The sequence below is a fragment of the Osmerus mordax genome, chromosome 13 (assembly GCF_038355195.1).
Source record: "Osmerus mordax isolate fOsmMor3 chromosome 13, fOsmMor3.pri, whole genome shotgun sequence".
NCBI lineage: Eukaryota > Metazoa > Chordata > Actinopteri > Osmeriformes > Osmeridae > Osmerus > Osmerus mordax.
The window spans coordinates 14,936,392-14,951,088 of record NC_090062.1 but is presented as its reverse complement, the minus strand read 5'-3'; the positions used below and the strand labels follow the sequence as shown (position 1 = coordinate 14,951,088).

The window sequence follows — 14,697 nt, the reverse complement described above, 5'->3', positions numbered from 1 at the left end:
AGAGGAGGTGAGGTGAGAGGGGAGGGGAGGATCAGGACTAGCTGAGCTGACCATGGGAGTAGTTTGTTTGGACAGGGAGCGAGCCCCTCCTAGGTCGACTTGGGTCAGTCCACCTCACTCAGACGAGTGGAGCTGAGCTCAGTGCGCTGCATGGCCAGGCCTGGGTGTGAGGAGCTGGGGGCGTTAGAAGTAAAGACTGAACTGCAGCGTGTCAGGAGAAAGGGGACCATAGTTTGGAGAGCTCAATAAGGCCGCGACTGAGCTCAAAGGGACCTGGGTTGTTATGTTGGCCTGGTCTGGAGGAGAACTCTCGTAACCCCAAGCCAGGACGGGGTCAAACTGGCCTGGGTCTGGCTGCATCATTAGGCTGCATGAGTGAAGGTGGAGGACTCTAGTTCTGTCTGTTGCTTGTTCTGGTGTGTGTGTGTGTGTGTATGTGTGTCTGTGTGTGTGTGTGTGTGTGTGTGTGTGTGTGTGTGTGTGTGTGAGTGTGAGAGAGAGAGAGAGAGAGAGAGAGAGAGAGAGAGAGAGAGAGAGAGAGTGTGTGTGTGAGAGAGAGAGAAAGTGTGTATATGTGGGTGTTCGTGGGTGTGTTAGTGTGTGTGTGTGTGTGTGTGTGTGTTTGTACGTGTCTGTGTTGCTGTTATAGTGTTTCTGCTCTACATCATTAGTGCTGTTAAGAGTTTACAGCCAACACACAGCCATCTGGACTGAATAACCATAATGGATATGAATATGAAAATGACATTTCCCGTAAACATATGGAGATACTGTACTCTAAACACACACACACACACCCTTCCACATGCGTGTACATAAAGTACAGTCTGAGTTTACTGGTGAGAATGAACTTCAGATAAGTGGTTTGCTGTGGTGTGTTTATCTACTGGTTAGCTGCTTACATGCAGGTTCTCCATCAACAGGAAACAGTCTGAGACATACAGACCCTGAGGTACTGCAGACAGATTCTGCTCAGCTATCATTTATTCTCATTTAAGGACAGCCCAAGCTTAAGCAGGTCTTCATCTCCAAAGATAAATTCACCCGACTCACTAAACTAGCATCCAGACAAAGGTTACATTACCTACACCCAATCCTTTTTGGCCATAATCCCAAATACAGTCCTCCCTATCATTCCAGAAATGTCAAAAGCATAACTCTTCTTCTTGATTCCCAAACTTTGCTAGCCTCCTGTCTTGCTGCCTGTGTCACATATTTCCTTCAGACAGTTTAATGGTGGAGATTGAGATCAGCATTGGCTGTTCTTAGAGCAGTAACTGTAGCGAGACTTTCTCACACTGTGTGTTGTCTTTGGCACTGCGGGCAGCGGTTCATTTCCTTTTGTCTTCTCCTGCAGAACGGCGGCCAATATTCATGTGAAATATTTCTCAAAAATGAGTCCGAGCAGAAACCCAGGGACTTTTTCTTGGTGTAATAACCATGTCTATGAATTGTTTTAGTTAGCATGGTTTCCCTCAGTGCAACAAGAAATAATGTTTCATCATTTTGAGGGGTGATTTCAACATGTTTTCAGTATTGTATTGTACGTTACCATTCGGAGTGCGACTGATGTAGTTCCAGCAATGGACTCCTCCTCTAACAGATATAAATCTGAACAGGATACAAGCAGAGGATGGACAGGATGAGTCATCTGCTTCAACATCCAGGGACCAGTGTTCAGACTGGCTGGGGACTCCTCCTCTAACAGATATAAATCTGAACAGGATACAAGCAGAGGATGGACAGGATGAGTCATCTGCTTCAACATCCAGGGACCAGTGTTCAGACTGGCTGGCTGAGAACACAACCTCCCCCGTGAAGCCACAGCAACGTACAACTCCATCTGCCATCTGCTCATGGGAAACCTCAGAGAGAGAGAGAGATAGAGAGAGAGAGAGAGAGAGAGAGAGAGGGGGAGAGAGAGGTAGGGGTAGAGAGAGGTAGAGAGAGAGAGAGAGGTAGAGAGAGAGAGAGAGAGAGAGAGAGAGGTACAGAGAGAGAGGTAGCTCAAACACAGGCTCAAGAACAATGCTGTTAGGCTCAAGTACAGTGCTGTTAGGCTCAAGTACAGTGCTGTTAGGCTCAAGCACAGTGCTGTTAGGCTCAAGCACAGTGCTGTTAGGCTCAAGCACAGTGCTGTTAGGCTCAAGTACAGTGCTGTTAGGCTCAAACACAGTGCTGTTAGGCTCAAGACCAGTGCTGTTAGGCTCAAGCACAGTGCTGTTAGGCTCAAACACAGTGCTGTTTGGATGTCTGGTTTTGGGCTGGATGTCTGGTGTATTGACTACATTGGGACAAACTAATAGTCTCACCATCACACCGGGATCACACAATAATAAATAATATTACAAAGAAATCATTCCTGGCTCCTACATCTGGTTTTGGGGTGGATGTCTGGGTTTGGACTGGATGTCTGGGTTTGGACTGGATGTCTGGGTTTGGGATGGATGTCTGGGTTTGGGCTGCACTTGTCTGGTCAATCTACTCTCTTATCACAACATCTGATAGAAGCCGTGAGGGTTTGTGTGTTCCACTCCACACACACATTAGACGATGCTGGGTCTGGAAAATATTCCCTGTTGAGTTCATCCACCACGATATTACCATCACCATCTGTAGCACGAATAAACACAAAGAGACAAACAAATATACACACGTTCTATATATATCTAGTGTTTGTATACACGTGAAAAACCCCATGGATGAACATGCACAGTGAAACAGAACACAAAGATGTAACAAAATGTTATTGCCTGTATTGGGGAACTGTAAACATCCCCGCCCTACGTACAGTACAGAAGGCCATGAGAAACGCAGTTGGGCTTAGAGACTCTCTTATACGTGATTAGGAGCGAAGAGACAGGAAGATGAGCGAAAGGAGTAGGGGAGAGATGGAGGGAGGAGGTGAGAACGAGATGATGAAGAGGATGGGTGAGGACGGAAAAATAACCCAGATTGCCAGTGATTCGCGGTCACGGTCGTTCTATTGTTTGTCAGAGTTGATCTCAGCCCTTGACTGAGATCCAGTGAGCCTAGCCGGCCAAAGCATGAGGAAATTGCTGAAGAATTGAGACCAAAAAGAGAGGGAGAGAGACATGGTTGCTCTGTTTGAAGATGAACACCAGAAATATTATAGTCTAAGTCTCCCACCTCCGTTTATCTGCCCCTCACTGTGGCCCGGGAATCCCCCCCCCCCATCGTACTCTCACACACACACACACACACACACTCACACACACTCACACACACCGCTCAGTCACACACACACAGACGTGTGGACTTTGCACACAAACAAATACATATTCACTGGACACAACAGCCGAGTGACCTACAAGAGCCGAAAATGACCTACAAGCAATGAGGGGAAAAATGGAGCACAGATGAAGAGATAAGGACATTTAATGGACAGAGAGAGAGAGGGAAAGGAAGTGAGGGAGATGGGATGAGTGGGGATGTGGGGGGGCAGAAAGTACTGAGAAAGAGAAGATGGATGGGCATCATTTCCTGTTTCCTGCAGTGAGTAAAAATGTCAGCCAATCAAAGAGAGAGAGAGAGAGAGAGAGAGAGAGAGAGAGAGAGAGAGAGAGAGAGAGAGAGAGAGAGAGAGAGAGAGAGAGAGAGAGAGAGAGAGAAAGGGAGACAGAGGTCAGTGCTAGAACTGTACTCCACCCCTCAGGGAGGTCCAGCCCGCCTCTACATTCTACTGCTGGGTCCAGAATGGCCGACAGGGCAGCTTCTACCTCCACAGTCTACTGCTGGGTCCAGAATGGCCGACAGGGCAGCTTCTACCTCCACAGTCTACTGCTGGGTCCAGAATGGCCGACAGGGCAGCTTCTATGACCGTCTGAGCGAGTCACAGCCCTCACCTGTTCTTCCGGTTCTTTGGAGTGAAGATATGGAAACACAATGAAACCCAGAACATGGTAAGATCTCTAGCAGATTTCTTTCCTTCCACATCTCAGCTGACCTCTGTGTGGCTCTGATAACATTGAAATGAGCAACAATTTCACGCTCGTGTACCCTGGGGGCTGTTTATGAGTTGAATTGTTCCTCTCAGTCCCTGCGGGGCCTGGGAATGCTTTGTGTATGTGGGGGGGGGGGGGAGGGAGATTTCTAAAAAAGAATGTAATCACTTAATCATCTCCTCTCTTACACAGGGTTTCGTCGAGGTTAATTGTATATTTTCAGCTGCAGGCATTTAGCTCCTCCTGGAGACTCCTCTGTCCCCTCTGACCTGAAAAGTGGAAGTCAGGTGGCTGAGCGGTTAGAGAATCGGGCTAGTGATCTGAAGGTTGCCAGTTCGATTCCCGTCCGTGCAAAATGACGTTGTGTCCTTGGGCAAGGCACTTCACCCTACTTGCCTCGGGGGAATGTCCCTGTACTTACTGTAAGTCGCTCTGGATAAGAGCGTCTGCTAAATGACGAAATGTAATGTAAATGTAAAAGTTCCCCACTGAACACCAGGGGATACGGTCTGTGTGTGTGTGAGAGAGAGAGTGTGTGAGTGTGTGTGAGAGCGAGAGTTTCGACCACAGTGTTACAGTGACTCCCACCAGGGTGCCCATGGCTTGATCATGGGATTTAACGTGACTTCACAGGTCAACCTCACCTCACATGACTCAGGTCGCTGGGGACGGTGATATGCCACACGCGTGCATGGGGATCCTGCCCGAGAAAGACATCATCGATTAGCTCATTGTTGGTCTTGGTGACTTGTTTTGGGCGAGGTCATTCTGACTCAGAGAAAAAGAGGGATGGAGACAGAGAGAGAGAGAGAGAGAGAGAGAGAGAGAGAGAGAGAGAGAGAGAGAGAGAGAGAGAGGGAGAGAGAGAGAGAGAGAGAGAGAGAGAGAGAGAGAGAGAGAGAGAGAGAGAGAGTGTGTGTGAGTGTGAGAGAGAGAAAGTGTGTATATGTGGGTGTTTGAGAGAGACATGGAAAGAGACATGCGTAGATTCAGGTTTGGGGGTTTAGATGGACAAACGGATGAGGAAAAGAAACATTGAATTACAAGGATACAGGATAATTATCACCTCTCAAGTCTCTGGCAGAGTTGAACCAGACGGTGTCACCACAGGTGAAAGGCTCACAGCGGGGTGAGGTTTCCCCCGACCTCGTTGTCCTCTTCCTCCCCAACCTTCCTCGTCTTTCAGCATCTCTCCGTGGCTCCGTGACCCAGCTCTGACATGTGGGAGCTGGGCCGCGGGTGATTCATTTGGGTGAGACCCTCCAAGCTCTTTTTAAGATGAATGCTGGGGCTACGGCCCAAAAGCAAATCCAAACAGTCAACAACATAGTTTCAGGATACAGTCATCTCCTATCCCTTCAGTACACAGTCACTGTAGGAGTGATGGCTGTCTGAAATCTTCCAAGAACACAGTTTCCACTCTCCTCAGTTCAATCTATTTTCAATCTAGTCCATTCTGTTTTACGTACGGGTTCTTGTGTATAATACACAAGACACAGTGTTTATGAGTCGGTGTGACACACAAAATCGCTTTTTAATTACATTTTAAACACACACACACTGATGGAGTGAGTCATCTTGATGATATGGTAGTCAAATGGCACCATCTTGTGGCAGTGAGAAACAGAACGTAGATGGAACATCACATCGACCAGTTAGCAACCCTACACTACCTAACTCTTCTGATCCACACATGGAAATGACTTGACATTATGCCCAAAATGACATTATCTTTATGAAAAAGTATTGGCAGAACAGCTTGCATAATTGAAGAGCTTTAACATACAGTATTAGACTAGAAAGTAGGATGTGTAGAAACAAATTCATATGACAGAGGTGAAGCACACCACCACCATACACCAACTATATACTTCTATACAAAATATACTGTTGTTTATCCAAAAAACATCTGGGAGCATTCTCCAGTATGACCGGTCCCAGTCAATCCCAGTCCTCGATGATGTTAGCATTCTTGTGCTATGATTTAGACACTGATTGAAAGTCTTTTGCATGGAGAGAGTGTCATTATCATCTTCATACAGCTGTCACGTTTCATAAGAGTAACATTCTTTTACAAAATACAAATTTGTTTTCTGTCACAGCTTGTCTGCTTGCCTATCTATGGAATCTACAGTGAACCAAGGCATATCTTCCAGTACCTCAGTTCTCAGAAGACCTAAAGCTCATCCTACCACTCAACCAGAGTTAGAAACACTGACGCACAGAGTTGACGGATGTGACACCTTTGACTGCCAACTGACAGTTAGGCCATGTTGTCACTGCCGTCGTCTGTGTGGGCGTGTGTGTCTGGGGGACAGAGTCTCTGCAGGACAGGTTGCCTCAAAGACAGTTCACTGCTCCCAGAGATGATGGGCGTCTGGCTGTGCATGTGGAAACCCACCAGGTGACCCACGCTCAGGAACACTTGGTCTCTGGTCCTTACCTGAGGAGGGGGGGGGGGGGGGGGGTGAGTCATCAAATCATGTCTCATCCACCCACACATATAGTACACACACACGCATACCCACACACACAGAGCAACACACACGGCAATACATACACACGAGTGGCAGCACACACACATGCACGCACACACACGGCAGCACACACACATGCACGCACACACACACAGACACATGGCAAAACACACACACAGGGCAGCACAAAAACCCCACAACCGTACCTGTCCCTGCGGGTCGACCAGCAGCAGATGCCTGGCCGTCCTCCCCTCCATGCCACTCAGGACATACTGGCCAGGAGCAGAGCTGCTCTCCCGGACCAGGAAGTCTCCACTGCAGGTCAGCAGCTTCTCCGCCTGAGCCCTCCCCAGCCTGGACGAGGGAGGTAGAGGAGAGAAAGAGAGAGAGAAGGAGAGAGAAGAACAGAGAGAAGGAGAGAAGGAGAGAGAAAAGGAGAGAGAAGAAGAGAGAGAAGGAGAGAAGGAGAGAGAAAAGGAGAGAGAAGAAGAGAAGGAGTGAGAGAGAAGGAGAGAGACAAGGAGAGAGAAGGAGAGAGAAGAAGAGAGGGGAGAGTGAGAGAGAGAGAAACAGAAGGAGAGAGAGAGAAGGAGAGAAGGAGAGAGAGAAGGAGAGAAGGAGAAAGAGAAGGAGAGAGAGAAGGAGAAACACAGACAGAGGTCAACAAACAGATCCCCTTGCAAACAGGTGCTTAGATCGAGATCATTATTATTATTATCAGAGACGAGTTTCTGAGTGACAGTGACTTTCTGTTTGTCTCCGTCAAATGAGCCAAATAAACGCTCACGCCACCATGAACCGTCCTCATCACTGGACTTGCTGTGGAGAGAAACTGCTGTACCTGCCATGGTACCACTCCTCCTTCTGGAGCAGGTCCTGGGTCAGTGCCTCGGCCGCTCTCTCAGACAACACAACCTCTGGTCAACGGGAAGGAGGAGAAAGAGAAACCTGTTGTTTTTACAGTCTATGGTGGAAACGTGTTAAAGCAGCCTCTGTTGTGTGTTCTGTTTCCTACCTGCAGGTGGAGCCAGAGGCTCCTGAGTGAGGGAGCAGTTTTCATACATAGACACAGCCTGGGAGGAACAGACCTGCAACAAGAAGAGATGAGTCATACAGGAAGACAGAAGCTATGTGTGTGTGTGTGTGTGTGTGTGTATGTGTGTGTGTGTGTGTGCGTGTGTGCGTGTGTGCGTGTGTGCGTGTCTCTCAGTATGCTTGTTGTCAATGTGATTTTGTGTGTGCATGTGTGTGTCTATTCAGGTTCCTGTTGGTGTGCCAAGGAGGTTGATAGATATGTGTGTGTGTGAGATACATTTGAATAGTCCTACCGTCTTTATCCCTGCATCGTCGGCCTGGTTCTCTGACGTGCGCATGTCCTGTATTCCTCCAGGAGGGGGCGCTTTGCCAGGAATCTGGTTGTAGTATTCATGGTCCTGACTGAGTTGTCGGACTTCACGGATATCTGTCCTCTCCTGGCTCCAGACCCCTACCCCTGTGGTAGACCTGCACACCCACACACTCATTTAGTCTTACGTGTTCTCACCATAATACCAAACTACTCTACAAACAAACCAAAAACACACAAACTGAATTTGACCATGAGAAGAAAGGGTGCTGACTTGTGATTGGTGGGGAGCAGAGAAGGGGTGTGGCTGAGGAGTTGTTGGAAGCGGGTCTCAAATGCCTGGCCGATGCTGTTGATGACCTCACAGGCCTGGCCAGGGGCACACTCCAGGATGTGGCATGCTGTCAGAGAGAAGGGGTTGGTTGGTTGGTTGGTTGGTTGGTTGGTTGGTTGGTCTGTTGGTTGGTCTGTCTGTCTGTCTGTCGATTGTGTATTTGGTGTTCTTTATCTGGCCTTTTAAAGTGGACGAGTATCCTCACAAACATGTGGAAAGCTGGTTAAGGAAAAATAATTGAATTGGAATTAAGTAGTTTACCTCTCTGGTTGATGGAGTCTTTGGCTACGTAAGCAACATAATCGGCCATGTCCTACAAAGACAAATCAAATAGACTGAGCGAAATCTTGAAGATTGTGGTGATTTGGCAGAAGCGAACATTTGAAAACTCAATTAAGACAACGACATGGACAAGCACTGTGTGTTTGGTGGATCACTGCCCACCTGACATTGCCTTCAAAGTAAATACAAGTACGAAGCATAACCGGTCAACAGGAAGCAACTCTACCTCCCATTAATAACAGCCAACAGAACAGTAATTAGCCTAAATTAGATTACTCACTGTCTCTGTGTGTGTGTGTGTGTGTGTGTGTGTGTGTGTGTGTGTATGTGTGTGAGTGAGTGAGTGAGTGAGTGAGTGAGTGTGTGTGTGTGTGTGTGTGTGTGTGTGTGTGTGTGTGTGTGTGTGTGTGTGAGGGCATGTTTGTGTTTGCTCGTGCGTTTTGATGTTACGTTCATACAAAGAGTTTCTAAGTGTCAAACTTACAGGGTCTCCTCCAGAGGCAAACGAGATGGATTGCATGGGATGATGGGCTATCATCTGAAGAGAGAGAGAGAGATAAAGACAGAGAGAAAGAAAGAAAGAAAAAGAAAGAAAGAAAAATGCAGGAATAGTTGGAAAAATTACTATCCGTATAACTATAAATTACTAAAATAATTGTCTTTACAATTTAACCATGTCTTCATCCTCATCCATCATCATCATCCATTATCCCCAGCTGTCTCATTGAGTAGTCCATAGCCCCCCTTACCTTGAGGGAGTTGGCTGTAGTCAGAACCACACTGTCAGTAGAGATGGTGAGGAGGATGCTGGTCCCAGAGAACTGGAGGTTGCTTTGGCCCAGGACCGCTGACAGTCTTTTAGACAGAAGCTGGCAACAATGAAAACAGGTTATTGACTTGAGTGTGTGTGTGTGTGTGTGTGTGTGTATGTGTGTGTGTGTGTGCTTGGACATGTGCGTGTGTGGCCTTACCCTTTTACTCTTTGGAGTTGCTGTCTTGGTTCCTGGTGTCTTTTTACAAAGTCGGCTTATTGCCTCTCTGCAGACACAGGCACACACACATATTTATTTCACAACCATGATACCACACACTGATGCATCAGCATGATACCACACACTCGTGCATCAGCATGATACCACACACTGGTGCATCAGCATGATACCACACACTGGTGCATCAGCATGATACCACACATGATACCACACACTGGTGCATCAGCATGATACCACACACTGGTGCATCAGCATCATACCACACACTGGTGCATCAGCATGATACCACACACTGGTGCATCAGCATCATACCACACACTGGTGCATCAGCATGATACCACACACTGGTGCATCAGCATGATACCACACACTCGTGCATCAGCATGATACCACACACCGGTGCATCAGCATGATACCACACACTGGTGCATCAGCATGATACCACACACTGGTGCATCAGCATGATACCACACACTCGTGCATCAGCATGATACCACACACCGGTGCATCAGCATGATACCACACACTGGTGCATCAGCATGATACCACACACTGGTGCATCAGCATGATACCACACATGATACCACACACTGGTGCATCAGCATACCACACACTGGTGCATCAGCATGATACCACACACTGGTGCATCAGCATACCACACACTGGTGCATCAGCATGATACCACACACTGGTGCATCAGCATGATACCACACACTCGTGCATCAGCACGATACCACACACTGGTGCATCAGCATGTGACTGTTGAAAAGACAGGACAATGTAAGTATATGTACCAGAATATAGCGAACGTAAAGCACATTATTTTAATCAGCGTAATGTGATTCAAGTGGGCAGATGAAAAACAAAGAGCACTTCAACCTTGTGTGCATTAGAAACCACATCATAGCGGTTGTCATAGATAAGTCTGGACTTTTCTCCCTCTCCTTATCTCCGCTAACAGGGTTGTCTTTGTCTGCAAGCCAGCAGACATGGAGACACAAACGTAACATTATCCTTCCATCCAGGAAGCAATGGGCCAAGAATTTTCTCCCTTGAAAGCCAATTACAAGAGTTAGTCTCACTGTCTCTCTCTCTCTCTTTCTCTTTCTCTCCCTTAAACTCTTTCTTTGAATCTCCATCTCTCTCTTTCTCTCTCTCCTTCTCTTTATAATTTCTCCAGAGATCATTAGGGGGAAATTCATTTAAATGTAATTTTCTGGTCCATCATTCAGGGGGCAGTGGTTGTGGACAGAGTTGTCTGTGTGCCTCTGGATCTGGACCAGCACGAGGATGGCAAAATCAAAACACATATTTTGCTCAGGGGCATTTTTATATTAACTTGATTTTCCCCTTCTTCTTAATAAGTCGGAATCAACAACATGCTTGTCTGCGATGACAACCATGTGCACACACACATACAGTGTAACTCACTTACCGTGTGACTTGCATTCTTGTGTTGAAGTCTAAAGCCCTCATGGACTGGATCACTTCCAAACTGCCCATGTACTGAGTGGAAAACAAAACAACAGACAAACAAGTTGGAAACAACAATCATGTCAGAATCAGAAGATTCTAAACAACAATCATGTAAAACACATGAAAAGCCCTTTACACGTAATACACAGATGTCTTTAGTGAAGTTAGACTGTACTGTATGTTGTCTGTGACTACATTATGGGGGACAGGCTGGTCCAGGTTATAGGCTTCCCTCATTCAGCCATGCTTCAGGGCACAGAAACACACTCACTTCTCTAACTCTGATTGGCTCCCAGCCTCATAATAGCTGACCCTGATAGGCAGGAGCCAGAATGAGCAAGTCCTGCCTGATAGAGGCCATACAAAGATCAATACACATTGAGTGAGTGTGTGCTTGTGTGTGTGTGTGTGGGAGTGATGGAGTGTGTGTGTGGGGGGGAGGGGAGAAGGGTTAAAGAGGACAGTAAGTCAATCTGCCTCCGTGTCCATTAGAGCTTAGTGGCCTACAGGCTAGCCTTCTGCTGACCAGTCATGCAGACACACCTCCGGTCCTAGGCAGCATGGGCTCTACTGATACCGGATCTCCACACACACACACACACACACACACACACTCACACACGCACACACACATACGCACAAGCAAGCATACACACAGCGGATGCAGGGAGAAGCATAGAGCCAGGATGAGTCACGACTGCCCACACAGGAAGCTCGGTCTGAGAGGGAGGGGGCCTATAGGATGGTGTGAGAGTAGGGGTGTAGGTCCAAAGAAATTGTATGTGTGTGTGTGTGTCAGTGTGTGAATGTAGATTTTGAACTCTTTCAACTAGCATTTATTGCTAGGACTGTCTCCTTTTTTTAGATTTCAGCTATTCAAAAGCATCCTGCACAAAAGTTATGCTGCCGGTTGGAGAAATCTGTATAAGAAAATCTGTGATAATAAAAAAAAATCCAAACATCCAAAATGTTCACAACACAGCAAAACGAATTTACTCCGAATTGGTCCACAAATATCCGGAAAGCCAGTGAGACCTGTGTGATTCTGTGTGTGCAGGTGGTTATGACAGACGAGAGGGTGGTTGGTGGGTACCTTAATGTGGGGATGGATCATCCTGTTCTCCCTCAGACAGGGAATGTGTCCGTCTGTGCTAGCTGACCCCTTCAGACAGGAGACCAGGTGGCCACGGGTCCAGGGATGACTGGCCATCCGACGCAGGGCGATGGGCCTCTGGGTCAGCTGCAGGCAAGAGTGAGTCTGGCTGGAGGTCTGATTCAGGGGGAGGCAGGAGGTCTGGGGCTGCTTGTGGATGAGCAGCCCGTGGGCTGACCCTGAGTCCCAGTCTGTTTGGGACGAGCTTCTGTCACCATGCCTGTCCGTCTGCCCCCTGAGCCCCAGCAAGGATGCGGGGCTGTGCAGTCTAATGTTAGCCACACGGGGGATGAAGCCCCTCAGTGTGGACGAGCCCTGGTGGTCCGGGGGGGTCCGCGGGCCCACCTGCGGGGGGAGGGGTCCCAGGCAGCGGGTGGGGTCAGAGGTCAGACAGGGGTCCGTCTTCAAGGCCAGAGCTCCTTGGGATGGGTATTCCTCCAGAGAGGTGAGGGAATCGTTGCGCAGGCGACTGTACTTGGAACGCTGCAGCATGCCTGAGGTGCACCAAGAGAGGAGGGGAGTTACTGTCCGACTGTGCCCGAGAGGACAGATGGGGGGGGTTCGGTCTAGATATGTCACCTAGAGATTGTTTGGCTGTCTGGTTACCTGGGAGGAGTCCTGTCTGTCCTTTCAGCCTATGAAAGGTCTGCTCTCTCATAGTCAGAGACCAGGGATGGGAGCTCTGCAACAGGAGATACAGTGCAGTCTTACTCAGTTAGCCCAAACACAAAACAAGATATTGTGACAGAATGTCTAATGAAAGCTAGTTTTCTTGTACAATCTGCCCTGGTAAGCCTTAATGTCTACCTGTGATTCCACAACTCACCAAATAAATGGATTTGTTTAAACAAACTACATCTGTAGTAACTTACCTGTGTGTCTCTGACGGTGCTGCAGGAAGCCTGACTCCCTCTGTGTCGTCTAAAGCTCAGTCCTAACCCGTCTGGCTAACGCAGAGTAAAGTCCAAACATCTTACTGTCCGCAACACACACTCCTACACATACACTCGGACACAATCCTTCCTCTGTTTCGTCCGCCACTCTTTCGGTCGTTGTGCGCTGGCAGCACTCTCGCCAGGTCTCCCTTTCGCTCTCTCTTCTTCTCTCTCTGATGGCGCAGCTTTTATGAATGAACTTTCTCTTTTTTTTATGAATGAGCATCTCTCCCTCCCTCCCTGCCTGCCTCTTTCTCTCCGACTGCGCATGCTGAGGGATGTGTGAATGAAGCGAAAGGGGAATTGACTGACAGCCCCCCCAGGCTCCCCCCCTTCCCCCCGTAAACTACTAGCCAATCACAGCGAGGCAGGGTGACTCATGCAGCACACACACACAGATACAGTGTGAATCCTCTCTTGCTCACCAGTATATGAAATGCTGTACCTGTGGCCTCTCATTCAAATGATTCATCATCTAACCAAGCATGTATACTTGGAATAGCACTGAGAGGGTTCTATAGTCCAGACTTGATCCCTTCACAAACCGACTCTCAGCAAGGACAGTGGTAAAAATGTGATTTAAAAACCAGGATGGCTGCCGAAATGAAATGAAGGAAAACATTTCTGAAGTTGTGACTTTAGTAAGCAAACAGCCATGAAAACCCAGGACCCCAATCTGCTAAAGTGTTAGAGAACAAAGCAAGACAATAGAGGAACATTCATAAGTATATTTAAGGCAGCAGATATGTAAATATCCTGCGTAACATAAGTGGAGGAGGGGGAAGTAGCTAAAGCTCTGAATTTGCATTTCCGTGTGAGTGTGTGTGTGAGAGCCCCAGTTAGACGAGGGGAACTGATACTGCATCTTGTATCCTTCAAACTAGTAGTAAATTATAGAGGGGGAATTAACCCCACAACCCAATGGCTCTCCAATGATTTCTGCACAAGAGAACACATTTCTACTTTTAAAACTAACCGAGTTCCTGCTTACTGATGCTATCCTCCCAGATGATAATGACCATCAGTAGTCCATTGAAGAAACCATGCATAAGCATTGAAGGATTTCAGAAAACTTGATTGGGACTCACTCTAGTGGTTGTACGGTGGAACTACTTAAGGAAAATATGTCTGTCTCTCCAAACTAAGCTTGCTATAACATCTGGCACCACATGAACATTACAGAAAGAAAAGTACACATTTATTTAAACAACATTTTAATGATATTAATAATCAGTCCAGATAGTCAGTTAATAGTTATAGTATGAGAAATAGCCTCTACATATCGCTAGTGCTGTACAGTTTTAAAGAACCATCCTTAAATATCTATATAAAGACAAGGACCACGCTGAAAAAGTTAAACTTCATTTAACCATTTTTTTTTCACATTAGTTACAAGATCTTTACTGGTATTGTATTTACATAGTGCAAAGAACACACTTGCCATAACTGCTCAAAAACACACTTGGATGAAAGTAAAAATTTGACAAAAAGTCTGCACACTGCGTACCTTTTCTCAATCTAGACAGACCTTCAGAAATCCCCATCTCATGTAGAATCCCTCCTCCTCCTCTCGTTTCTTATTGCACACCATCCAACTAACGGCGGTTGTACAGAGTCCACGTCACGACACTATCCTCCGATTTCAAAATACCCCCATGATTAACTTTGATTCATACAATGCAATTTAGTTTTTCCTTCATCAAATGGCTTTAAGAACATGGTGATAGCTCTTTAGTAC

At 47.2% G+C, this 14,697-nt stretch overlaps 1 protein-coding gene across 1 annotated transcript; it reads right to left on the bottom strand.

The window, feature by feature from the left end:
* Nucleotides 1–6,228: 6,228 nt before the first annotated feature.
* Nucleotides 6,229–12,682, bottom strand: LOC136955724 (SHC-transforming protein 1-like). Its single transcript, XM_067249451.1, has 13 exons — nt 12,631–12,682; nt 11,965–12,518; nt 10,831–10,901; nt 9,375–9,441; nt 9,153–9,272; nt 8,888–8,941; nt 8,383–8,434; nt 8,062–8,188; nt 7,771–7,945; nt 7,458–7,530; nt 7,284–7,359; nt 6,649–6,796; nt 6,229–6,408 (listed from the first exon to the last, which is right to left on the bottom strand). The coding sequence occupies exons 1-13, from the start codon at nt 12,680–12,682 to the stop codon at nt 6,229–6,231; spliced, it is 1,749 nt and encodes a 582-aa protein (XP_067105552.1).
* Between the last annotated feature and the right edge of the window lie 2,015 nt (nt 12,683–14,697).

Excerpts from the sequence above, each read along its gene's own strand:
- LOC136955724 (XM_067249451.1), bottom strand. The coding sequence starts at position 12,682 with ATGAGAGAGCAGACCTTTCATAGGCTGAAAGGACAGACAGGACTCCTC. Across the intron at positions 8,942-9,152 it reads CTACAGCCAACTCCCTCAAG|ATGATAGCCCATCATCCCAT; the intron begins GTAAGGGGGGCT and ends CTCTCTCTTCAG. Across the intron at positions 8,189-8,382 it reads AGACTCCATCAACCAGAGAG|CATGCCACATCCTGGAGTGT; the intron begins GTAAACTACTTA and ends TCTCTCTGACAG.